A 27,950-nucleotide genomic window follows, 5' to 3' on the forward strand; every position below is an offset into this window, starting at 1 on the left:
CAGGTGATTTTACTGGTAGAAGATTTTGTTGGATGCTGAGAGGATGTTTCATCTAGTGGGGGCAACTAGAAATAGAGTACATAATTTCACAATAAAGGGTCTCTTAGGGTGGTGACTCCTGAGAATTCTCTATCCCAGAGCTGTGCGATGGGGGTCATTAAATATTCATGGTAGAGATTTAAAACTTTGCAAGAAGGGAGTATGAGGGGGGAGCAGGAAAATGGCATTGAGGCTAATTTTGGAACAGCCTTAATCTTATTGAGTGACAGAGTAGGTTTGAGGGGCCAATTATCTTTAGTTTGCTATTCGTGTTTGTGTTCACCAAAGCTCTGTGATTGCAACAAGATATCATTACTGTGCTCCTTTATAAATTCATGCATTTATTTTGTTTGAACCTCAGTTCAAAGCAGTAATTTGTACTACACTTTTACTTTGAACTAAATTTGCGTACATTTTTGGAAAAAGTAGTGAACTGGATGTCTTTATTTGTTTGTTTTAAAGGTAAACCTTTCTGACCTACAGTACCTTTTCACCAGCTCCTTTTTTGCCTTCTGAAAACCAGGCTTTTACTTTTGGTTTTGAGGGGAGTTGGTATTTTCACACCAGTTCAGAATTGAAACGGTGGTATTATGTTCCCAGTCTACTGGGGAAATATTGTGTCACCTGCTTGCTTACTTATCCATATGTGTAGACTCTGCATTGAAGATAGAATACCTGCAAGGTCAAGTGAATTTTGGCCCTAGTGCCACTTTTCATTTATGATTCAGATCTTTCCAGTCTGTTTTCTTTTGTTAATTTACTTTGTTGTGGCTAATGCAAGTTGGAGGAGTTACTTTGAGGGTTTAAATAGGATTAAAGTGACTGGGAATGAATGAGTAGGTGGATACTATAATGCATATTACCCTGATTTAATGTGCAATTAAAATTAGAAGCTATATTTTCTAAGAGTGTGTTTTTGTCTTTTCTGCAGTCTCCTACTAAAGCTGTGTATAATGCCAGACACTGGAATCAGCCCGAGGCAGAGGAGCTCCCTTCAACGCTGTTACAATCTCACAATAGCACAGGGAGCGCCGCAAGTAAGCAGCCACTGGTACAGTCTCAGACAACACCGGTGAGTAGTCTTCATTGCCTGTGACCATTACTGGCACGTGCAGAAATGACAACCTGCCTGTATATCAAGTGACTTTCTTAATAAACACAGCTGCCCTCTACAGATGGTGTTGGAGAACTTTTAAAAGCTAACTCTGGTGCTGGTCTACATGTGTAAGAATTACACATCTTTTACTCAGTGCATTACTCCTGTATCAGCAATTCATGTGTAACTACTGAAAAGCTGTCCGTCAATCCTCTGGATGTCTCTGATTCTTTACTGTAGCTTTCTCCATTTTCATCTGTGCCATAGCCTTCTGGTGCACTCTTTCTAAAGAGATAATCATGCTTTGGCTTCTGCTTTCCACTTATTTGGCAAAATCTGCTTTCTTCAGTGTCACCAAACTCCAACTAGTTTGTATATAGTTTCAGTGCAAAAGAAATACTGCTTAACCCAAACAATCCATGGCATTTAACTTCTTCCCAGGCATCACTGATTTCTGCCTTTATCCTTTGTCCATTTCTTCAGTTCACTTCTCCAATCTATTTTTGAACAGTGGTGTAGTTTCTGCTTCACCTTCTAACCCAGGAAGAGAATTTTTCAACTCTAAAATAAAATTATTTTCCTCTCTTATTCTCTCATTTAACCTTTGATCACTGGACCATCTGCTTTCAACTACACAATATTGCATTCTGTATTCACATCATCCATTAAAACCTAACACTGAATTGCTGATGGTCTCATGGATGTTTTTTCCCAAATGGAATCGAGGTTGATGGTGTTTAACTTTGAAATGTATTATGACATACATCTAACAGAGGGTATCACAGTCTCTTCCTGCTTTAGCAAATATTGACTGTTTACCCGAAGATTATATCTCTTTTTTTTTTAGTCCCTTCTCTCAGCATTGAATTGCAATCCTTGCTAGTTTTCTAAAATAAAACAAACTAGAAAATACTCAGCAGGTCCAAGCAGTAATTTTGAAAAACAAAAGTTATGATCAGGAGGTGGAAAGTCGTCAGTCTTTCAGCCCTCTGCCTCTGTTAACAGATTATTTTAAGAATGTCATATTTCTTCCGTTCATAAACATCTGCAGTACTTATCCTTCCCCATACTTATATTAACATTCTTACTCTTGCACTGCTGCCTGCTCAGTCCAGGTCTTCAGCCCATACTTTTTACAGCTTGCGCTTTATAAAGATAGACCTCTGTCAGTCCCAACTGCAGAGAACCTGATTAACATCCACCCACTGACCTACTTAGAGCTGAATTACGGTTAACTACCACCTGACTTCCTGTTGCGCAACTTAACACTGAACTTGAATTTCAGCTTGACTATCCTTCTGGGCTATTTCGATCTCATCCCTAGGCAGATATTTATTGTGATACTTTTGAGGAAGTTAATTTTAGTTATACCTTGTTTTAATTTGCAGATGAGGGTATACTTGTACTTAATTGGAAGGAAGTGGTAAACTGCTGCTTTGAACTACAGTTGGGTGACGGTACTCTTCAGTATTGTTGCAGAGTCCACATTGCCCATCCATTGAATAAGCTTAGGCCTCTTTTTTTCTTTTTTTTTTATGTATCTAGTCATCAGTGGCAAAGCTGGTATTTAAGGCCCATGAGACATAGGAGCAGAATTGGCCACTTGACCCATCGATCTGTGCCACAATTCAATCATGGCTGATTTATTTTCCTCCTTAACCCATTCTCATGCCTTCTCCCCATAACTTTTGATGCCTTTACAAATTGAGAAAGTGATGATAAGCCACGTACATACAATTGAGTAGCTTTCTAAACCATTTCAGAGGGCATTTAAGAGCCAACTAATTTGGTGTATCTGGAGTTGGTCTGGATGAGGATGGCAGAGTTCCTCCTCCTGAAGGACGTTAGCAGATCAAATGATTTTGATCAAATGGCTTGCGCCAGTCCTTGGTTTTATGGTTTATCATTACTAAAGCTAATTGTTACAGGGCAGTGCAGTAGCTTAGCAGGTAGCACATCACTTTACAGAGCCAGCAGTCACCATTGGAACTCAGTTCCGGCCACTTGCTGTTCTCCTAGTGACTGTGTGCGTTTCCTCATGGCCCTCCTGTTTTCTCCCACAAAGATGTACGATTGGGTTCAGTGAGTTGTGGGCATGCTATGTTGCTGCTGAAAGTGTTAAGCTTGCCAACAACCCAGCACAATCCTCGATGATTGCTTTGACGCAAAATGTTGCATTTCACTGCATGCTTCAAGTCAGGTCAAGTTTATTGTTATTTCGACCATAAGCTGCTGGTACAGTACACAGTAAAAACGAAACAACATTCCTCCAGGACCCTGGCGCTACATGAAACAACACAAAACTACACTAGACTATGTGGGACAGCACAAGGCTACACTATGTAAAACAACATAAAAACTTCACTGGACTACAGACCTGCACAGGACTACATAAAGTGCACAAAACAGTGCAGGACAGTTCAATAATTAATAAACAAGACAATAGGCACAGTACAGGACAAAGTACAATATAATAATAAATGATGTAGATGTCAGTCTAGACTCGTGAGTATTGAAGAGTCTGATGGCTTGGGGGAAAAAGCTGTTGCACAGTCTGGCCGTGAGAGCCCAAATGCTTTGGTACCTTTTGCCAGATGGCAGGAGGGAGAAGAGTTTGTGTGAGGGGTGCATGGGTCCTTCACAATACTGTTAGCTTTGTGGGTGCAGCGTGTGGTGTAAATGTCTGTAATAGCAAGAAGAGAGACCTTGATGATCTTCTCAGCTGACCTCACTATCCGCTGCAGGGTCTTGCACCAGAACCGGGCAGTGATATAGCTGCTCAGGATGCTCTCGATACATCCTCTGTAGAATGTGGGGAGGATGGGGAGTGGGAGATGGACTTTTCTCAACCTTCGCAGAAAGTAGAGATGCTGCTGGGCTTTCTTGGCTATGGAGCTGGTGTTGAGGGACCAGGTGAGATTCTGCGCTAGGTGAACACCAAGAAATTTGGTGCTCTTAATGATCTCAACGGAGGAACTGTCAATGTTCAGCAGAGAGTGGTCACTCCATGCTCTTCTGAAGTCAATAACCACCTCTTTTGTTTTATTCACATTCAGAGACAGGTTGTTGGCTCTGCACCAGTCTGGTAGCCGCTGCACCTCCTCTCTGTATGCTGACTCATCGTTCTTGCTGATAAGACCCACCACAGTTGTGTCATTGGTGTACATGTGACAAATACATATAATTATTATTGTTCTGAATTCCATTTTTATGAGTTGAATTTACACAGCTAGTCCAGGCGTTTGGATTATGAGTCCAGTCTGACTCATCAGACCTGTTTCCTTCCTTTTTATTTGAATGAGTGAGATGTGATCTCATCAACTGGTCCCACTGGACACAACAGATTAGATGCAGGCAGAATATTTCCTCTGACTAGGGAGTCTATAACTGGAGCTGAGTCTTGGAATAAGAGATAGGCTGTTCAGAATTGGTTTGAAGATAATATTCTTCACTGGGAATGGCAGATCTATATGAACTTACCAGTCTCAGAAGGATGTTGTTGAGTTTGTTCAAATATCCAGATATTAAGGGAGTGGAGGTATTTGGTGACAGTGTCAGGAAATGGCATTGAGTGTGATCTTGATGCATGGTAAAGCAAGCTGAAACTGTCATACTGCCAGTTTTCTTGAACTCTCCGATATTGAAATCACTTTCCTTGGTGCCTGTGTTTAATTTAATGCTAGTCCGGCTGCATCGTTCTTCCACATCTCCTTTCAGCATTCCTCGCCAATGGGCAGTTCCACTTTCCATTTGTGTGGTTTTGGGAGAGCTCCCGAAGTAGCCAGTGGCAGTGGGATATTTGGCCCCTTATATCTGCTTACCATTTGCCAACAGCATCCCTGATCTTTTACCTACCAGTTCCCTGAATTCAATCCATGTTTCCTCATTTCCTTCATGTCCTCTTGAATTGCAAATTGTATCACCAGCTTGCTGCTGCTGCTGTCTTGAACATTACTTTGTGAGCTCCTAGCTTTGGTATAATGACATTTCACAAAGGAAATAACTATTTAAAGAAATCGTGACACCAAATTACCCAGTAAATTTTTAAAAAATAGACCTCAAGGCATATTTTTACTGATCTCAAATCCCACTACAGTACGTATCAGCAAACACCATTTTAGTGTAATAATAGTTCCTGCTGTATAGAGTTTGCTACTAAATTGTGGTCTTATTACTGGCACATAGACATTACTTCATTTGAAAGCGTGTTTCTCAAGGCATCGAGCACACTTATAAATTTGTTTATAATGCAGTGTTCCAGGATATTAATTACTTTTCAATTACTAATTAGGTAAAGTAGGATGACGGCCACATCCTGGGCTTTGATGCTCAACATCTCAATTAGGCCAACAGTAATCCAAAGAAGTGTGTCCAAATCCAAACATGTGACATTTCTATTCATAATCAGGCTTCTTAATGCCTTACATGATTTCCCTGCACCCTGATTGAGTCTTGTGTTTAGTGCAGGAGAAGGAGAGGAAAGGATACTGCATAGTAGATACTGCTCTGGCCTCGCAATCTGGAGCTTGCAGAATGCAAGTATACCAGTGCCTCAAGAAAGAGGCTGACACGGATCCCAATGACCATAAATAAAGTGCTCCCTTATTGCAAAGTCATGCCAGTTGGCACGTCATCTGGGTACTATAAATTTTCCTCTAGCACAGGGGTTCCCAACCTGGGGTCCAAGAACCACTCAGTAAATGGTAATGCTCCATGGCATTAAAAAAAGGTTAGGAACCTCTGCTCTAGTGTATAGATGAGTGGTAAGAGAATTGGGAAGGGAGTGAAAAAAATTGATGGTTAAATGAGAGAGAATAGATTACGGGGAAAAATGGGGCATATGATTACTCTGGGAAGTAGCAGTGTTTGGATAGACTGAGCAGCTTATTCATTTCATAATGGTGTGAAATAACATGAAAATTCAAGCTAAAATCAGAGAATATGCATATGAGAGGATTTATTGTGCTCTATATTTAATTGCATCTTCCCTTTTCTGGCAGTTGCTGTTGGTTTTCAGTTTCATCTTGTGTATGATTTGACACTTACCACTACTTACAACAGTTTGAGACCAGTTGCATAACTGTTGGGTAACATGCAGTAGTAATTCAAGCTTTCTGTTTGCAGCCATTTTGGCAGCAACTTTGTCCTTAAACTGATTATTTTTTATATTTTGCTCATAGGTCATAGCCACCACAAAGGAAACTGCTCAGAAAGATGAAGGTGTCTTCAAAGCCCCTCCTCCTCCTCCCCGTGTGATCAAAACTGTAACAATACCGACCCAGCCATACCAAGACATTGTGACCGCACTGAAATGTAGGAAGGAGGATAAAGAGGTATTTGGTTCATCTCTCACATTAACTTTGCTGTTAAAATCATACTTGGAGGTTGGCAGGTTTTTCTGGAAAGCCTGTAATTGAATGTTTGCACAATCTTTTCTTTCAGCACTGCTAAAATTCCAAAGGTGTTGCCTTTGATCTTAATCCAGTTTTCATCACTATATTAACAGAATTATCCAGAACATGTTAGATTCAATATCATCTTTCCCCCTCAGTGATACTGTAACTGGCAATAAAAAGATGCAGAAAGAGCTATGCAGTTCCCCCAGAAGTAAGAAAAGTTTTTGGCATGGTGTGTGGCACCTTGGTGCTGCGACTAATGCTGCTTTTTCACAGCTCAAAGTGCTCTGGTTTGAGATGGACCTGTGGTGTTATCTGTGTCCAGTTTGTACATTTTATCCATGACTCTGTTAGTTTTAGTTGGAAGCTCTTGTTTTCCTCCACATTCCAAAGATATGTTAGTAGGTTAATTGGCTCCTGTAAAAAGTACTACTTAATGTACGTCACTGATTAAAAAGAATCAAAGGGCATTTGTTGGACTTGTAAGCAAGTAAGTTGAAGGAATCATGGTAGCATGGAAGTTAGCAAGGGCTGTAACAGTTCAGGGTTTTCCAATGTTCAGAGTTCAATTGCGGCGCTGTTCTGTAAGGAGTTTGTACATCCTTACTGTGGAATGCATGAATTTTCTTCAGGTCCTCCGGTTTCCTACTGGATAGGTTAATTTGTCAATATAAATTGTCTGTGATTAGATTTGAGTTAATCGGTTTTGTCAAAGGGCCAGAAAGGCCTACTCAACGCTGTATCGCTAGATTAAAAAATCAAATAAAATAAAGGAGTACAGAGATGGAATTGCTCTACTTAAGGACTGATGTGGACTGAATGGCCTTGTGTATGACAAATAATGAGACCATTAAATTCATCGTGTTTTTGCTGAGCTCAAAGAACATATTAGGAGTTTCCACATCCTTGTTTGCAGTCTGCAGGCCGTTATTTATTTCTCTATAAAAGAAAATGGGTTCAATGTCCCAAAATTAGAGGTTGACCATTTAGACTAGCTATTTCTTTGTGTTTACTGTTTTCCCTTTATAGCTGATAGATCAGAGGATGAAAGGATTATTCCATCTAATTGGAGTGAAAATTGTCCTGTAGTTACAATATGTAATTAAGTCAGAAGGTTATTTTTAATTTCTGTAACCTCCAGAGATGGTAAGAACATAAGAAATAGGAGTGTGAGTAGGCTATCCGGTTCCTTGAGCCTGCTCCTCAATTTAACAAGATCATGGCTGATTTTCTACAACACTTGTTTTCCTGCTTTGTCCCCATATCCTGAGTTCTTCAATAGACAGAATTCTTTTGTATTGAATTCCCATGCTTTGTGGCATTGCATGCAAAGATATACAAGGCCCAAAAACTTCACATTACCTCCCTTTATTGTCTGCTTCCTTGCCTTTGCTATGCCAAAAGTACCTTCCTTTTGTATCAGGGGAAAGCTGCAGGCAGTAAGCCTTCCCTTAAGTGAATTGGGTGGGTTAATATCTGAGATGTGATGTGACAAGTTACCTGGGCCTTGTATTTAACTGATAAAAATCTGCTATTCTAATTTATTATTTTTATTTCAGCTATACACTGTGGTCCAGCACGTGAAACACTTCAATGATGTAGTGGAATTTGGAGAAAACCAGGAGTTTACAGATGACATTGAGTATTTGCTCAGTGGATTGAAGTGTTCTCAGCCTCTCAACACACGCTGCCTTAGGTAAGTTGTTGTGGGTAGTCTCTCTCTGCTCAAGAGTCCTCAGGATTGGTTGATATATCCTGTGTGATTATTGTTTGCAGTGTGAAACAGATTTGGCATTGCTTCTTTGGAATCCCCACAGATTTTGCCTGACTATAAAAGTCATTCAGGAGGAAGGAGTTTACTGTATTCTTTGTATAGAAAAAAATGGCATTGGTTGTGACATAGTAACAGCTCTGCTGAGGCTGGAACTTCCCTTTCCGGGTTATCTAATGGTTTCATTCCTTTAATGTCTTGGGTAAATATTTCAGTAAATCAAATCAAGAGTTCAAAATCCACACTGTATCTCAAACAATAAATTAACCCAGTGTAGCTGGAAGGTGCATTGCTGCACTAATTGTAGCTTGTAGTGACAGAAAAGATCCTGTTGCTAAAATTAAACTTTCCCTCTTACCTCTACCATCTTACCAATATTCTACCCTCATCCAATATTTCCAGACTTAATAACTGCTTATTAATCTCATTTTGTCCATCACAGATGAAGCCCTCCCCACCATTGAATACATTTACATGGAGCACTACCACAATAAAGCAGCATCCATCATGAAAAATCCCCACTATCCACGTCATGTCCTCTTTTTTTACTGCTACCAGAAGCCTCACCACCAGGTTCAAAAACAGTAGTTACCCTACAACGACCAGGCTCCTGAACTAATGTAGTTAATTTCACTCTGATTCTGTATTCTACAGACTCAGTTTCAAGGATTATGAACAGCTTAGGTTCTTAGTATTTTTATTTGCACAATTTGTCTTGGTGTTTGTGAATCATTGTGCACTCATGTATAGCTTTTTGTAAAATTCTATTGTATTTCTTTTTCTTGTAAATCCCTGCAAAAATATATCTCAAGGTACTACAAAATAACATATATGTATTTTGATAATAAATTTTCATTGAACCCAGATGTACTTAGCCTACTGGATTTGGGTGAACTGCTGGTAAAGTGCTTGGAATACCCTTATTGTATCTTCTAGCATATTTCAATATTGTTCTAGATTTTTTTTCTTAAGAAGTTCACGTCCAAGACTAATTCAGGTTAAATTATCTTTTTGTATCTGATTTCTGGCTGATACTGCCTATCAATCACTTTCTAACTTTCTGGAGCATTCCATGACTCTGCTAAATTATGCCAGTTGATGCAGCTTCTTCTAGTAGGCTGGCCACCAGCAAAACTACTTAGTGAGGCATAATACTATCAGGATGCTGAAATGATTATTGTGCTAAGTATGGTGATTCAGTGTTGTAAGCAGATTGCAGAAGAGGTGAGCCAGCATATAGTTGTTGATGTATCTTTGGGCACTGGACAAAAGGAGATTTGGACTAATTGTCATTCTTTAATCGATGTAATTATGCTAAAGCTTCATATGTTATGGAAACCTGTGAACATATTCACACTACAGTACTCATTGTTACAGAGCATTCAAGTTGAAAGTTTAGATTCACATGGACAGTGGTAACCATTTACTAATGTGGTTGATTGTGTTTTAGCAATCACTTAGGGGTTTGTGTATTAAACTGCCAATAATTTGATATCACTGCTGCACTGAGCAAATCTCTGCTTAGTCATTGTGTACTAATTGAACACGGTACCTGGCAAATCCAGCTCAGTTATGACTAAAAATAAACTTGGTAATGGCAATCGCACTGCAGCTCACAGTGGAGTTCAGACTTCTCTGTTTTTGTTTATTAGGTTGCTAAGTAATGGTATTTAAGATGGCCTTATTTCACTGTGGAATTTCATTTTGGAAGGGAAGATAAAGCAGTTCAGTTTTAATCCACAATTTAGTACTATTAATACATAATGCTGTTGATAGGTGGTGATAAATGTTATATCAGTGCCTGTCAGTAGTTACAAGAACATTGTTTGTTAGTGCCAGCACCTTCTATCTTGCTATCCATGATCTCGCATTTGTCATTATGTTGTTACGTGAATGAAATCACCGGAGATAATTACTGGTAGATACAAAGCGCCTTCTTTATTCGGCAAAACAGGGTACAGCAGGCATCATACCGAGACGCTTTTGGTGGAAAGGTCTGCTGGCCCAACATGGGGCTCGATAACTCTTAACAGTCCCTCCTCTTGCCCTCCTGGACAAAAATAAATTTGTACCAGGAAAGGCCAACCTAGGAGGATCTACTCAAATAGGGCAGCAAAAATGCCCTGCCTTGAAATTCCCCCACAGTTCGATACCTACCCTAGTATTCCCTAATCGCGACCTACCAAAAGTTAAGCAGTGAGGCCGTTCCAGAAATTTGGACAAGTCTTTAGAAATGCAGCTTCTTGTGTGTGCCTGTTGGCTCTTCCCCTGCAGGCTGATTGCAGCTTAATCACATTCCTTTGTCTTCATCCCTTCATTTTCTGGTTGCTGAAACTCTCTCTCCAGGAGCACCCTTGGGCTCTCATTGGTGTAAAAGGGTGGGGTGGCCTCTATGTAAGTGTCTGCAAGGACCTCTCCCCGGTGGCACCCCCTTCCAAGCTGTCCAGTCAATCACTGGCCCAACTGCTGAAAGGGCCCAGCTCCGCATTCAGACTGGGGGTGACTGCCTTCAGATGCCGTGTACAGTCTGGAATGCCATCAGAGTTGTGGAGCTTGCTGTCTCTGCTTTAACTTAAAAATCCCTCCCCATCTGTTTTTCAATCTTTTCTATTCTATGCTATTAAACTAATCATCTACCTTCAGCAACCAGCCTTCATTACAGAGTACCATCATTATCACACTTTAGCAGGCTATTCACGGTTTTCTGCCTTTGCGTTTCCTCTAGGTACATTTTGCTCAGCTGTGGTCGGGTCTGGCGTGGCGGGCTGGTGTTCCTCTCTTAGGTTGTCTGTAATTACATGGTTACTGGGTACACTTGATTCCCCTGCTCTGTCTGTGGGAGAAACAAGATGGTGAATCATATGCTTTAACCTGAGTCCAGTGTTTATGCTGGCTGCCTCGCCGAACCTGCACACAGACACAAGTATCATTGGTTAAGAGTATCATCTGGGGTCCTATTCACCCTGGGGCCAAACCCTGGCCTTTCCGGCAGCACCCTCACCATGACTTGGTCGCCGGGCTGTGGAAGGACTATCTCCTTTCCCTCGGCTCTCCCTGATCAGGGATGTGCTGCTGTTGTTTCTCTTGTTGATTACAAAGGTCTTTCACATATTGCATCATTCTATCCCTGTAAGCCCCAGGCTCACTGCGACCCGTAATTACCCCATGATATAACTTCAGTAATATCTGCCTAATACATGGCGGGACCACCGCGACTCCTTTCTCCGCCATCCCTCCTCTTCTGCCTCCACCCTTTCATATAATTTTACTGAACTGGCTTCTGTCATTTCTTCCTGCGCACTTGCAATTTCAATTGCCTCTTGTTCCTCTGCTTCCTTATTCGCAGTACTGTCTGCCCTCAGAGGGACTGAAAAAACTTTGCTCTGGAGACAAGCCATTCAGGATTGTTGCAGGACCCGACACAGATGCAGTTTCAGCATGGTCTTAAGGGTGGTATAGCCTGTTAATGGATATGATCCACTCAGCTTTACTGGCCATATAGGCAAGTTAGTAGTGGCTGCAGCCGCACCAGAGTATCCCTTGGTGTTTTTGTTCCTTCAGTATACCCTGGACAGCTGTCAGTGTATCAGTTTTTATAGGGTACTGATTATGGGGTTTATACAGGCCCTCCTCCATTTTAACTGGGTTTGTCTTTACTCGACCACAGTCTTGCTTGTGTGTAGTCCACACTGCTGGGAACCACTGACAAAGTAACCCATAGACACCATCCTGTCTCCAGTCTCTTGTGATTGGGGTAGCTGCGACAGTTCTAGCCAGGTTGTGTATTCCGTTGGTTGTACATGTTTGCTGCCCCTGACTTGTCCATATTATTTCTCCCTTTCCTGAATCTATAATAGCTCCTGCTTCCTTTAGGATGTCTATTCCAAGGATAGTGCCCTCGATATTAGGACATACCCAGAAATATACTGGAAGCTGCACTCCCCCTGTCACTTTGCGACTTGCTTCTTTCTGCTTTTACTGTTTTCCCAACTACACCCTTAATATAAATGACCTGTCCGGTTGTTGGCAAGGGTAGGTCTGTTACCGATACCAATGCCCCTGTGTCCACTAACATATTGCAGTGCAGTCTCATGAGTGTTTTGAATCACTGCCATTATCTTTCTTCATTGCTCGCATTCCTGATAGTTGCCCAATACCATCCTGCACCTCCTGGGCCATCCTGTCCCACGTATTTCTCAGGCACCACTTTTACCAACTCGTGTATATCTTTAGAGTGCATCTGGTGAATTTCAACCATTTCTTCAAGCTTACGCCAGAATTCTAAATTACTACATGTGACTAAGTGAGGGCAACTTTGACAAAATGCTCTGTTTCTCCACGGGGGTGAAGGGCTTACGAGTGGTTGTAATCATTGTCAAGGGCTGGCTTGGATCATCAGGGTTCTCAACCTGACGTTGCTTGATCTCAATAGCTGCCATCCTGACAGATATATCTCAATAAAATCTCTCCCTGAAATACCTCCACACTACACAAAATATAAAAGACGGGTACCGGTTAAACTGCACATACTTAAAACTGCAGAGTATGTACTCCTCAATCTGCCACTTTTGAGCACCTGAACTCGTGATGCCCGCTGTATTCCTTTGCATCACACTTGCAAGACGTACACTAAAATGTAGCTCCCCAAACGAGTATACACACCCCCACTCTGGCGCCCCGAACTGTCAGTAACCACCCTCCGCAACTGGTGGCTCTGTCTCACCAAGTTAACACACAGTTTCCTCACTTACATAAACACACATGCACGTGCACACACCACTTTTATATCTACCCGTTCAGTTCTCCGCGTTTGTGATACCTCAAGTTCCCGTGTACCACCAACCTAAACAGATCCAAGTGTGAGGCAATTTTAGAAAATACTCAACCCACTTAGACTGCTAAGGTCACTGGCCACACAATGGGTCACAAAGGTGTCCCACTCCTGATATAAAATGTTGTTGTGTGAATGAAATCACTGGAGAGAGTTACTGGTAGATACAAAGCAGCTTCTTTATTCCCCAAAACAAGGTACAGCAGGCATCATTCCAAGACGCTTTCGGTGGAAAGGTCTGCTGGCCCAATGTGGGGCCTGATATTTTTTTTGCTAAACACAAAGGATAATTCCATATTTACAAAGTATAGACAATGCTTTCTTTTGAAGCTACATGTAAATTTCACACCTTCTGATTCACATTCATCCCACAGACGCCAACATCATCTGTGGACTGGGATTCACAGCTTTTAGGGAATACATTATTCCAAATTAAATCCGCATTACACTGTCAAGGAACAGAGGACTGGTAGCCAAAGCCATTTGCTAAATGTAAATGACCTAAACCCAAAAATCACTCTAACAGTTAAACAGAAAATTTATGAGGATATTACTGGGAGTAGAGGGTTGGACTTATAAGAAGAGGTTGTATAGCTAAGAACTACTATTCCTGGGAGCATAGGAGGCCAAAGGTTGACAGTATTGAAGTTTTTTCAGTTATAAAGAGTTTTAAAAAAAGAGGTGAGAGTGGATATCAGACTATTGGAAAGGTAGTAAAGGGGACTAGGAAATGGCGGATGAACTGAATATGTATTTTGTGTCTGTCTTCACTGACTTACGTCTTCGTAAGCAGTATCCTAGAAATTCAAGCATCTCAGCAGATAGAGTGAGTGTTTTTGCTATTACTAAGGGAAGGTGCGAGGAAGCTGAAAGTTCTGAAGGTAGATAAGTCACCAGGACCTGATGAACTACACCCCAACATTCTGGATAAGGTAGCAGAAGAGATTATAGAGGCACTAGTACAGTTAGCGTGGCTCAGTGGCTGGGCAGATGTTGGAATCTATTATTAAGGATGAGGTTTTGGGGTACTTGGAGGTGCATGATTAAGTAGGCCAAATTCCTGGTTTCCCTGAGGGGATATCTTACCTGATAAATCTGTTGGAATTCTTTGAAGAAAATAACAGGCAAGATAGTTAAAGGAGAGTCAGTGGATGTTGTTTACTTGGATTTTCAGAAGACTTTTGACAGGTGCCACATGTGAGGCTGCCTATCAAGGTAAGAGCCCGTAGTATTACAGGAAAGATACTAGTATTGACAGGAGGTTGACTGACTGGCATGAGAACAGGAGTTGGAATAAAGGGAGCATTCTCTGATTGGCTACTGATGATTAGTGGCGTTCCACATGTTTGGTGTTGAAACATTCCTCCATGTTTGCTCTGAATCAATGATCGGAGCCGGCTGGTCAGATGGTAAAAAGGGACTAGCTCTCCCCCTTGCTGTCGTGTTTGATGCTTCGAAGCGTGCAAAGAATTTGTTAAGCCTGTTAGGAAGAGAGGTGTTGCTCTCATCAGTTTTCTGCCTGATCTTGTAGTCTGGCAGAGCTTTAATTCCCTGCCACATCCGTCTGGTGTCACCTGTGTCACAGAAGTTTCCATGTATTTTGCCCGCATAGGCCCTTTTCGCTTTCCTGATCCCTAGTGAAAGCGCAGACCTGGCTGAGCAAAGCGTACTGTAGGCTGTGTCACGGGCCTTCAGTAGTGAACGCACCTCTGTTGTCATCCATGGCTTTTTATAACCACGTGTGGTGAAGCTTTTCATCACAGTGACATCCTCCATGCATTTGGCTATGTAGCTGATTACTGCTTCCGCATACTCCTCAATGTCTATATGGTCATCATAGGAGGCTGCTGTTTTGAATATGTCCCAGGCTGTGTGCAAAAAACAGTCTTGTAGTGCTGAGGCTGCTCCTTTTGGCCAAACCCTTATCTGTCTTTTCTCTGCTCTCACACGTTTAAGCAGTGGTTTATATGCTGGTGTTAACATGACAGATATGTGGTCAGAGTGGCCAACATGGGGGTGGGGGGCTGCTTTGTATGCCAATGGTATGTTTGTATAAACCAAGTCCAGTGTGTTGTCTCCCCTGGTTTTGAAATCCACATATTGCGGGAATTTGGGGAACAGTCTTTAAGCTGGTGTGGTTAAAGTCCCCAGCAATCACCACAAAGCTGTCAGGATGTGTCGTCAGTAGCTCAGTGATGGCTTCATGTAGGCCTCCCAGTGCTTCGTTAGCATTAGCCTCAGCATTGGCACTGGGAGCTACGTAAACAGCTGCCACATGCATGATGGTGAATTCCCTCAGCAGATAGAACGCCCGGCATTTCACAATGAGAAATTCAGCCAGCGTGAGCAGTGTTTAGCAGCTACTGTAGCGTTCACACACCAGTCTTTGTTTATGTAAATACACAGACCTCCTCCTCGGCTCTTGCTGGAGCTAGCTGCCTCTCTGTCCGCATGGAACGATGTCATTCCCTCTAGCTATATCGCCGCATCCGGTATGTTGTCATGGAGCCAGGATTTCGTTAAGACATATACACAGCAGTCTTTAAATTCCTTGCGTGTTTCTCTCAGCAGACGCAGCTCATCCAGCTTGTTGTCGATGGAACGGACATTTGAGAGCAGGAGGGACGGTACCGCTGGCCTGGTGGGTTAGCTTTTAGCTTAGCATGGATGCCGGCCCTCTTACCCCTCCTCTGTCTTCTCTCACAGTGCTTTCGCTTCCTCCTCCCTCGGGAAACAACTGTCTTGGTAGCGGATAGTAATCCGTAGCGGTGTAAACTGTCCAAGTCACACCAGAACTCGTCAGTTTTTCAGACATAGTATGCCCTGGTGTTAACGAGCATATTCTGACTGTATGTTTTGCGTCAAGAACAAACAGAATAAACACTAGATACACTTACCGCTCCATGAGGGGCCGCTGCGTCCATGCGCACCGTCATCATGGTGAATATTTGAGGTGCATTTAATGGCTTTGGACCTGTACTCCTTGGATTTTAGAAGAATGAGGGAGGGGTGTCTCATTGAAATCTATTGAATATTGAAAGGTGTGGATGTGGGGAGGATATTTCCTAAAATGGGTGAGTCTAGGTCCAGAAGGCATAGTCTCAATGGTGCATTGCCCATTTAAAATAGATGAGGAATTTCTTTAGTGAAAGGGCAGTGAATCTGTAGAATTCATTGCCACAGGAAGCTATCAAGGCCAGGTTTTTGAGTATATTTAAAGTAAAGGTTGATAAGTTCTTGATTAGTCAGGACATTAATGGTTAAGGGGAGTAGGCAGGAGAATGGTGCTGAGAGGAATAATAAATCAGCCTTGATGGAATGGTGAAGCAGGTTCAATAAGCTGAATGAGCTGATTCTGCCCCTAGGTCATTTGGTCTTTTTCTGAGGGAAGGGGAGTCCAAAATCTGTGGCATGGTTTTAAAGTGAGAGTGGAAAAATTTGAAAGGGATCCAAGTGACAGCAACACCTTTTTCATACAGAGCTGGTATGCACCAGATACAAGCAGCCAGAAGAAATGTCAAAGGCAGGTATAACTACAACATTTAAAAGACATTTCTGGCAGGTACATTGGTAATAGAGGTTTATAGAGATATGAAGCAAATTCAGGAAAATGGGATTAACTCGGCTAGTTGATATGAGAGTTGAGCTGAAAGGCTGTATAGCTGTATAACTCTGTGATATACACTTAATTGGAAAAGGTGCAAATGTTTTGCCTCTTCTTGATGGACTGTTTGGGCTCTTGGATGGTTGGAGAGGAAGAGGTTTAAAGAGCAAATGTTATTTCTCCAATGGTTGCATTTGGAGGTACTGGGAAAAGGGAGTAATGGATTGATATGGAACAGTCCCCTTGATGCTGAAAGAAGGAAGGGAATAAAATGGGTTGGGATGCCATCAAATGGAGAGGGCAAGGAAATCCAGTTGTGCGAATTGTAGGAGAGGGGTGAGAGCAGGAAATGAATACAGAGATGTCAACTGTAGTAGAGATGAAGTTTCAGTTAAGGAAAAAGAAGACATCTTAAAATCGCTGCCATGGGAACTCTCGTCATTGGAGCAGATATGGCAAAGTTCAAGATCAAGTTTAATTGTCATTCAACCATGTATGAAGACCCATGAATGCAACCAAATGAAACAGCATTATACTAGGGCCAAGATGCAAAATACAGTATCAACAGTCATACATAGCTCAAGGTACATATAGCACAGATATCAGTAAAATATAGTCCAAGACTCTGAATCCATGGATGTTGTAGCATTCTGCGGTCAAGTACAATATGGTTTGTCTTCTTCCAAGTGAATATTAGGGGAGATAAAAGAGTTGAAGCATAGGCTTACAGAAAGCAAGATGGACAGCTGTGGGACTCAGCTGACTTATAATGGGTATTAGTCATGAGCCTATTTACCAAAATGTATGTTGATAAATCAAAGGGAAATTGCACATGTGTATTATCCATGTGAAAACCAGTAGGATGGGTATTACTACGAAAATTAATGAAATTTCACATTCTGGGTGTGTAGGAAGCAATGTCAAGACACTTTGCAATATAATGGAGTAAAGAGAGGGCTGTTTAATAGAACAGAAACAAGGATTGTTTCTGAAGAGGGATGCACAACTTGGGGCCCACAATAGTTCACAAGGCTGTACTTTTTATCTTGGTGCAAATGAGTCAAGTTCAAGGTGAGGTTCTTATAAGAGAGAATTCAGTGGGTGAATAAAAATGGCAATAGAAGGGGACTGGTTGGGCCTCTGTTGAAGAAGGAAGTGAAGGGGCCTTAACTCCCCTTGAATGAGATGATATAGAATTATATACATGGTAAAAGTTAGTAGGTCAGCATCTGGAAACTATCCAAGCGGTATCATGGATGTAGGTGGGAAGAGGCAGGACAAGGGAAGGTAGAATATTTTAATGAAAGAAGAAATAAGTTTTGTGGGGTAAATGTAGGCTGAAATAGTGGGTCAACCAGGATCATCCTAATTGTGGACGGCTGCAATTTCCTCTCCCACAGGGGAGGGGGAAAACAGGCAGTTTGAGATTGTCAGATGTTGATCTACAGATGAAGTGAGGTTGATCAATAATCTTGTGTTCAGTAAGTTGTGGCCTTTATGAGGAAGTGTCTGAGCTGATACTTCTGTGAAAGATGCTGGTGAATCAAACTACCACAGCACTGCTTGTGGTGAGCAGATTTTTCCTAGTTTGGGGTGGGAGATGGAATAAAACACTGGCAGGAGAATAGTTGAGATAAACAAAATAACATCTGCATTTAATGATGAATCAACAAAGGGAGGATAAAAAGACAATTGGATTGTGAAGTCTGGAGACAGGAGATAAGGTCTTCAATCCAGAGTGAGGACTTCAAGTGAAAGAAATGGCATGGTGACAGCACTCAGTGGCATGTCAGATGGTGACATTGGGGCATGAGGTCAAGCCTCTTCTGAGGACTGTGCTTGAAAAGAGGAAGAGGTGATGAAAACGTAATGGGGTGTGACTATAAGGAGAATGGATCAAAATACAGTGAAGCGATAGAAGGATCTCAAGGAGAACTGCAATTCAGGAACTGTTGGATTTTGCAATATTTGATGTCGGAAAGAAATAAAATAGTTTATTTGTTGAAACAATTGAGCACCAGATGTAATATACTAACTGTGGTCTCAGCATTGGAGAAACCAAAAAGGGAATTAGGTTACTCCTTTGCAAGAGAGATTCTATTTGCCGTTTACTTTAATTCTTCCTCTCACTCCTACTTTGATCTGTTTTCAGCCTTCAGAGTGCCCAGTGTAAGTTTAAGGAACTATTCTTTGTCTGGGCCCATTTGTGACTAAGACTCTGAAACACTGAGTCAATTTATCTTTTCACAGGTGCTGCTTGAAGTGTGGAGTACTTACAGGGTTTTCTGTTTTTGTCTTAGATTTCAGCATCTCAGTTTTTTGCTCCTGAGAAGGTTCATACTTCCCTTTAAGTCTTGCATTTGCTTTCTCTTTCAGTATTATCAGCTTGGCCACCAAGTGTGCCATGCCCAGTTTCCGAATGCACCTAAGAGCTCATGGGATGGTAGCCATGGTCTTCAAGACACTGGATGATGCACAAAAGAACCAGGTAAAATCTTCTCAATATTTAGAGGAAGTGTCTATCAATGACAATTTTTGTGGCACATCATTTAAGTTCCAAAGTATGCAAGTATTCGACTTGAATTTACATTATTAGCTAATTAGATGGGCTTATGAACCGAGAAGGCAGGAGAGATCTAAAAAAGAGAATGCTGGACCTTATAGCTTTGACAGCTGAGATGTGGCTGGCAGTGGTGAAGTAATTAAAATCAGTGGCAGGCATAATAAGTAGAACTGGAAGAGCACAACAATCTGTAGGTGAGATGATTTGGAGTGTTGAATAGTATAGAGTTCAGACACAAAGTATTCTTCAATTAAATGTTTAGCATCAGATTTATTATCACTGGCATGTAGTACATGCACATGTATATGTGCAAAAACAGTGAGGTAGTGTTCATGGGTTCATTGTTCAGAAATCTGTTGGTGGAGGGGATGGAGCTGTTCCTAAAACACTGAGTATGTGTTGTTATGTAGCCCATAACTGGGTCACTTACCAGCAAAGATAGAGAGGTCCTTTGAAGTCTGATGGTACTATTTTTAACAGTATTTATTGATAAAAATACACAAAAATAATATCAATGCAAACATACAGATAATATACGTCATCAATACTAAATCTAAAAGCGCGGGTATAATAATAATAAGAAATAGCTCTATCTTTAACTAGGGGATAATATATTGTCTGATGGAAATATAAAAGTCACTCAAGTTCATTCAAGCTGCAGCTTTTTGGTTGGAGAGAAAGACGGAGGTTTAACTTGCCCATTCCTTTTATGATGTCAATCCTTCGAGAGTCATTGGGGGACTGATTTCCCCTTTGTGGTTAGCTAAAGCCGTGCTTCAGTGGTAAAGGCCCCACCAATTCCGAGGCAAATGGAAAAGGACGCATGTGGGCTTTCCACCAGCTTTCGCTATTACGTTGTTACAGGAATTCTAGCATTTCTTCTGGTGCGTCTGTAGGGACTGTTCCCCAGACCCTCTTTTATCCTGACTCACAGGGTCTCAGATGTCAATCAGGTTGGGATGATGCAATCCCTCCACCAACACCCCCCCGCCCCCCCGGTTCATTGCCTGGGGGCTTCGATGAATCGTACAGTATTCAATACACAATTCCGTCTCCGAGACAATAGCCATTATCAATGGTTCTGCCTTTCGGAGGCCAGGACACATTCCAAACTCTTTGTGGATTCTGCATGTCTTTCTCTCATTTCCTGGGTCTCCTGAACAGACTTAATAGTGATCTTGCGATTCTCAAAAAGGAGGGGGCCACGGACGTAACAGTGTCTTCAGGCTTCTGTACATCCTCTCTGATAACAATGATTGGTGGTGTTCATGTTATTTTAATCCTTAAACCAGTGTATGCCATTAAGCATGGGAACAGTGGATGAATGATCACAGCTGATGATTTCTGCACCTGGATGCCCCCATCTCTCTGTTCCTTGGTGGCTCCCATTGTCCCATCATTCTGAAAGTTCACTCTGATCTAAGTGGATAATATTGAATTGCATCTGTAATGATTTTCCTTTTTACTTAATGTCAAAATCCTTTGATGGGTTTCTGCTCCTAACTAAACAGCTTGCTCTTTCTCCTGATTGGGAGGATGGAATTACTTTTTCTCTGATGTTCAGGTCCTCCGCTCCTCATCTGGAAACTCTGCGGTATGCTTGCCCCTTCATTTTACAGATTTCTGACTTCGATTTAAAAAATAATGTACATCAAAATGTACACATACCCAAATTCACTTCTTCATTGTCATGCTACATAATTGAATATATATAGTAACATAATTGAATATATATAGTAATACTGAATATGAAACAGCATACTCTATCCATTGACTTGCTGTCCACAAATCCATATACTGGCAAAGTCTGCCACGCATTACTGGGAACATTGGTAATTATGGTGAGTTCTTTCAGAGCCCTTTCCTATGGAGTCTGACGAATCCTATTTGACAGTGATTACAGGGATATCTTGTGCTGGCAGATAGTCAAACATCACTAGTCGTGTGTAATTGGGGTCAGGATCAAGAACTTGAGTAGGTTTGCATCTTGAACCAGGGTCCAAAGTATAGGCTGAGAGTGTGGCTAGGTTCAAGAATTCCAGAGGTTGGGAACATGAATAGGCTTGTGACTCGAGCCAGAGTCCAGAGTGCTTGTATGTTTCATCTTGCAAGCATATATATTGATATCCATGCGGAAGTTAAACACTGTATGTAGTTGGCAGTCTTAGTGGTACTGCCAGAGGTCTCAGAAATGTCACTGTCTTTGTTGTTGTTCATTGGGAATCCAGCCCTGGTGAGAGTTTGGTGTACTTGTTCAATGTTCTACTTTTTAAAGTGTGTTCCCATTGTTTTGAGTATCTCTCACAGATTTTGCATTGAATTGTCAGAATCTAGCTCTTTGCACGGCCGCACTAATGTACATCCTGAGCCGAGACCGACTGAACATGGACTTGGATCGAGCCAGTCTGGACTTGATGATTCGCCTCCTAGAATTAGATCAGGACCCATGCTCGCGTCAACTGAATGAGAAAGAAATGAAAAAGATAAAAGAGAAAATCCGCAAGCTCTGTGAAACTGTTCACAACAGGCATCTGGACTTAGAGAATATCACGGTAAGACAAAACACCTTTGTATGTATCTTTATTCACAGTTTAAGGGAAGTGCTTTCTTTACATCCAGTAGCTTATTTGTTACTTCCTGAAGTCAAAGTGTTGCTGTAGATAACTGCTAGATCGTAATTTCTTTGTCATCTAGTATTTGCTCATATTCTTGACTCAGCTCAGCCAATGCTGAGTTGCTGCCGACCAAGTTAGTAACATACAAGTGAATATAATGACCCACCTTGACTTTTTACAAACTTCTCTATTCTTCTGGTTACCATTTGAGTTTTGCTGTTGAGAGTCAGACAGGAGCATTGCAGCAAAGCCCAACTAATGCAACATTATGGCAAGTCCATGAATTTTTTTGTTAAAGCAGCACAGTGATAACAAGGCTGTTAAATTACTATAGTCGTAATCCAGGGGATAATCTCACCAAGTCAGCTGTGGATATAAAATCATTCAGCAATCTGGAATTCTGTGAAGAGATTCTCATTGATAACAATGTCAGCATAACAAAAGATACTGGGTAGCTCTAAAATTTCATGCTGTTATCCTAATTGGTATGAAAACTGCTTTGTCTGGCCCATTTGTGACTCAGAGCATTTGGGAATGGACAGAAGATACAGTTGCATTTGTCTCCTTTTTCACTGTATGCTGTTATCTTGGAAGACCATTTACACAAAAGTTTCTTGACAAAACATCAGTTAATCAAAGTGGGCATTCCGCACTTGTTGCCAAGGTTGGCTGACAGTTGGCACTTGAAGTTGCTGGGGTCACCTTGTGAATGGTGGGTGGAGGGGGAAGTCGAGCTTGCCAGCAGAGAGGAGGGTGGAGGGAGAAGGAGAGGATGCGTATCATGGAAAGAGGAGGAGAGTGGTGTGTTTGAAATGTCTGGTGAATAAGGGTAGAGAGGCTATTAGTTGGACCTTTTAAAGAGAGTGTGTTATGGAAGAAGTTAATTGACATAGAGGAGGAGGGTCCCACAGGATGCATATGGGTTGGAGGAGGAAGCTATTCATGAGAGAAGGAATGGTGAAAGTTACAGATGAAAGATTACAAGAATGCAGAACAGCTAGGGGAGGAAAGAGCGACAGGAGACAGAGTTCAGCTGTCGCCAATCTTAAGTTGTGGGAATGTGCAACTGTTCAAGAGATGCAGCCTTTCTGTGATTCCACGTTCATTTTTGAAACAGAATTTCTTCTATACCACCTCCCTCCTCATCTCTCCCTTTTCTTTAACTCTACCTATCATGTTCTTTTGAAGAACATCCCCTTGGCATTTTGAGGAACTCCCCTTCCCTGAAGGTGGAGTCTCATGTAGATAGGGTGGTGAAGAAGGCTTTTGGAACGCTGGCCTTTATGAATCAAAGCATTGAGTACGGAAGTTGGAATGTAATGTTAAAATTGTTCAAGGCATTGGTAAGGCCAAATTTAGAATATTGTGTGCAGTTCTGGTCACCGAATTATAGGAAAGATATCAATAAATTAGAGAGAGTGCAGAGACGATTTACTAGGATGTTACCTGGGTTTCAGCACTTAAGTTACAGAGAAAGGTTGAACAAGTTAGGTCTCTATTCATTGGAGCATAGAAGGTTGAGGAGGGATTTGATCGAGGTATTTAAAATTTTGAGAGGGATGGATAGAGTTGACGTGAATAGGCTGTTTCCATTGAGAGTAGGGGAGATTCAAACGAGAGGACATGATTTGAGAGTTAGGGGGCAGAAGTTTAAGGGAAACACGAGGGGGTATTTCTTTACTCAGAGAGTGATAGCTGTGTGGAATGAGCTTCCTGTAGAAGTAGTAGAGGCCAGTTCAGTTGTGTCATTTAAGGTAAAATTGGATAGGTATATGGACAGGAAAGGAGTGGAGGGTTATGGGCTGAGTGCGGGTAGGTGGGACTAGGTGAGAGTAAGAGTTCGGCACAGACTAGGAGGGCCGAGATGGCCTGTTTCCGTGCTGTGATTGTTATATGGTTATATGGTCATTTGAACTGGATAGTTGCAGTTATTCATGCCACCATTTAATTGGTTAGGTTGTCTGCTTCACCATCATTAAATCAGGAATTTCAGTACATTCATTGAGCATTTATATTCCAAATCTTTAAACCATGACTGTTAATTATCCAATTACAAATGACAGATAAACTTGTACAATTCCATTGGAAAATGACAGGTTTGTATTCTGGGTGCATGGTGCTACTGCTAGCTAGCTTTATGCATTCTAGCTCACTGGCATTTTCAGTATTTCAGTGCTACCAGTAATCATCGAGGTTTATGGGGTTAAACAATGCAAACTACAGCAGTACATGGCAAAGACGGGGAAAGGTAGTCCAAAATCAAGATTTCCTTAACCATTTACCGGCAAGGAAGGTCAAGTGACGAGGCTCAATTAATGTTGGACTTCAAATGATCATTGTTCATTTCCATGGCTATCATACTCTCATATGATCTGGGAGGGGGAGAAAGGACACATTTCTGTCTGCTTTCATTATGGATGATGTCTGATTAATGTCTACTGCTTGTATTGTCCAACAGAATATTACATTATTCTGTGAGACCAGAGACAATTAAAGTGCTTACAGGAATGAGATGTGCCTTTCTTCCTTTTAGATCTAATTCTGTTTTATTTTGGATAGACGGGACACTTGGCAATGGAGACACTGCTCTCCCTCACATCCAAACGAGCAGGAGACTGGTTTAAAGAGGAATTGAGACTCCTGGGAGGATTGGACCATATTGTAGATAAAGGTACATGCCTACACAGTGTACAGTTAGAGGGAATATTATTATGTTTGTGCAATCGTTACACAGTTGCAAGAAGTTTGTGAACCCTTTGCAGTTACTTGGTTTTCTGCATTAATTACTCATAAAATATGGTTTGATCTTCATCTGCTTCACAATAATAGACAAACAAAATCTGACAACTAATACCAGACAAAAATTATACTTTTCATGTCCTTATTGAACACATTGTTTAATCATTCATAGTTCAGGCTGGAAAATGTATGTGAACCCTTGTATTTAATAGCTGGTAGAACCTCCTTTAACAACAATAACCTTCACTAAATGTTTCCTGGAGCTGTTGATCAGACTTGCACAATGGTGAGGAGGAATTTTAGACCATTTCTCCATACAAAACAGTTTCAGTTCATCAATATTTCTGGGACACCTTGCATGAACAACCCTCTTCAAGTCATCTCACAGCATCCCAATTAGGTTAAGGTCTGGACTCTGACTTCGCTATTCCAAAGCACAAAGTTTCTTCTTTTTAAACCAATCTGTTGTTGATTTACTAATGTTTTGGATCATTGTCTTGTTGCATCATCCAACTTCTATTAAGCTTCAGGTGATAGACCGCTACCCTGGCATTCTCCTGTAAAATGTCTTGATACAATTTTGAATTCACTGTTCCTCAACAATTTGCAAGCCGTCCAGTCTGTGAGGCAGCAAGGCAACCCCAAATCATGATACTCCTTCCACCATACTTCACAGATGGGATGAGGTTTTGGTGTTGGTGTGTAGTGCCCTTTTTCCTCCAAACATAGTGGTCTGCATTTCTGCCTTCCCAGCAATGTTTTTTTTAGAGAGCAGTGGTTTCCTCCGTGGTGTCCTTCCATGAACGCCATTCTTTTTCAGTGTTTTTCTTATAGTGGACACATAATCAAAGACTTGAACAAGTTCTAGAGATTTCTGCAGTCTTTTGCTGTTACCCTTGGGTTATTTTTCACCTCCTTCAGCATTGCACATTGCGCTCTTGGTGTGATCTTTGTAGGACACCCTCTTCTAGGGAGAGTAGTAGCAGTACTGAATTTCCTCCATTTGTAGCAAATTTCTCTAACTGGACTGATGAACACTCAGGTGCTTTTGAAGCCTTTTCCAGCTTGAGGCTTCTCTGCAATTCTTCGAAGGTTCTTTGAAAGTTGTTTTGATGGAGGCATGGTGGACATACACAGATCTTTCTTGAGAAGAGCTGGCTCTGTCAGTAATCTGACTTTGTTTTTTTTTATAGGGCAGGACTTATAAAATGTGGTCTGATTTTCATCCCAAGTAACAATAACAGTCAAACACAATCTGCCTAAACTAATAACACAAGCAATTGTACTGCTTCTTATCAATATTGAATATATTACAATCCACACCTCCAATCTCATCTCATTATTGGAACACCTGGCTCCAAATAGCTTTTGTAGAAGGCATTACCCCAGAGGTCCACATACCATTTCGAACCTAGACTGTGATTGTTTAAATGGTGTGCTCAATATTGATGAGAAGTACAATTGTTTGTGTTATATTAGTTTAGGCAGATTGTTTGTTATTGTGAATTAAATGAAGTTCGACCACATTTCATGAGTAATTAATACAGAAAACCAGGTATTGCAAAGGGCTCACAAACTTTCTTGTAACTGTATACTAATGTCCAAGTTTTGAAGCTGGTTTGTGGTATCTGTTATAATCAAGTAGGCACTATTTCACAGTGTATGCTGTTGTTTGAACTCTTTAGCAGTAATTAAGCTTTTGAATTTTCATCAATATCCTTTTCCTGTTTAGGGATGTTCACATTTTAAAATTAAAAGGCAATTATCTGCAGATACTAGAAATCTGCAACATAAAGAGAAAATGCTGGAAATAGTCACAGGTTCACAGCATCTATGAAGAAAGACACCATTGAGCAAGATCATCAGCTTCAGTATAAATTCTGTTTCTGTCAACAGTTGTGGCCTGAAAATTTCCAGCCTTTTCTGCTTTTCTTCATCAATTTAGTGATGGATCAATTTACTATTTCTATAGCTTGGTAGCTCCAGACATTATTGTTCCGTTGAGACTTCCATTTTAGTTAAGTACTAAACATGGTGTATTGTTGGAATCGCCCACACAATTTGAACAATAATAGTTGAACATCCAGCATCTGGCTATAGCGGCTGCCTGTCCATGCATGAGTATAATACACTGTGCAGTAGAGTATATCGGGAACAGCTGGCTATTCCTCCTTATAGATGTGTGCATCTGAGTTAGTGCTGTTAGGCATATCTGCATGCTGGATGATTGCCTTCATCATTTCTGAAAATGATTGAATGGCTTGTCACATGAAGAGTGTTTTAATAGCTGAATTCACTAGAGTTCAGAAGAATGAGGAGTGACCTCATTGAAACCTTTCAAACGGTGAAAAGCCTTAGAGCGAAGATGATGTCTCCAATGGTGGGAGAGTCTAAGAGCAGAGGACACGGTCTCAGAATAAAGATGCGTCCTTTTAGAACCGAGATGAGGAGGAATTGCTTTAGCAAGAGAGTAGTGAATCTGTGGAACTCCTTGCCACAGGCAGCTGTGGAGACAAAGTCTTATGTATATTTAAGGCAGAGGTTCATAGATTCATGATGGTCAGGGCATGAAGGGATATGAGGAGAAGGCAAGAGATTGGGCCTGAGTGGAAAATTGGATCTGCCATGATGAAATGGCAGAGTAAACTTGATGGACCAATTGGCCTAATTCTGCCCCTATATCTTACAGTCCTATGGTCTTGTCATTTCACAGCTAAACAATGGCTCTTAGTTCCTTGGCAGCACACAACTCTGGATTAGTCACCGAAGAGTTCAGCTTCATTGTCCCGAGTGACCAGTATATAATGTCATTGGTAGCATGAAGCAGTCTTTAATGTCCTAGTGGACAGGTGTGTGCTTCAGGTCTCCCATCGTGTTTGGGTGGTAGTTAGTCCAGATGTTTTCTGGATCTTTGATATCAATGAGCAAACAGAATATCTCCAAAGAATGGTTAGGGGTGGACAGAAGAAATCATCAAACGGACACCCATTTGAAGTTTGGGGTGAGGGGACCCTATAGTAAAGGTGGTTCTGGTCTTGAGGAGCAGCCTTATGGTGAAGTGGAGAGCTGCTTCAGGTCTCCCAACCTGATCTTGGGCTCATTTGAAGAGCCCTATTTCTGGGAGTCCTGGCTTCCCATACCTCTTTATTAAGGTAATCAGTGAAATAAAATTAATATTTTTGGATCTGTTCTTGTTTCTTTCTGAAGAATTATGAGTTGGATTTATTGCAAAAAAATTGAACTTTTTAATTCTATGAAGGGATCTATACTTGACAGTTCAGTAGATTTTGAAACAC

General features: G+C 41.3%; 1 protein-coding gene across 1 annotated transcript in view; it reads left to right on the forward strand.

The window, feature by feature from the left end:
- Positions 1-27,950, forward strand: part of LOC132378988 (wings apart-like protein homolog) — a 183,902-nt gene that overhangs the window by 99,851 nt on the left and 56,101 nt on the right. Inside the window, exons 5-10 of the mRNA XM_059946406.1 lie at positions 971-1,111; positions 6,316-6,468; positions 8,091-8,227; positions 19,114-19,225; positions 21,628-21,852; positions 24,475-24,586. Coding sequence (XP_059802389.1) covers positions 971-1,111; positions 6,316-6,468; positions 8,091-8,227; positions 19,114-19,225; positions 21,628-21,852; positions 24,475-24,586 — 880 coding nt within the window. The remainder of the gene's footprint in view (positions 1-970; positions 1,112-6,315; positions 6,469-8,090; positions 8,228-19,113; positions 19,226-21,627; positions 21,853-24,474; positions 24,587-27,950) is intronic.

Source organism: Hypanus sabinus, chromosome 21, assembly GCF_030144855.1.
Source record: "Hypanus sabinus isolate sHypSab1 chromosome 21, sHypSab1.hap1, whole genome shotgun sequence".
Taxonomy (NCBI): Eukaryota; Metazoa; Chordata; class Chondrichthyes; order Myliobatiformes; family Dasyatidae; genus Hypanus; species Hypanus sabinus.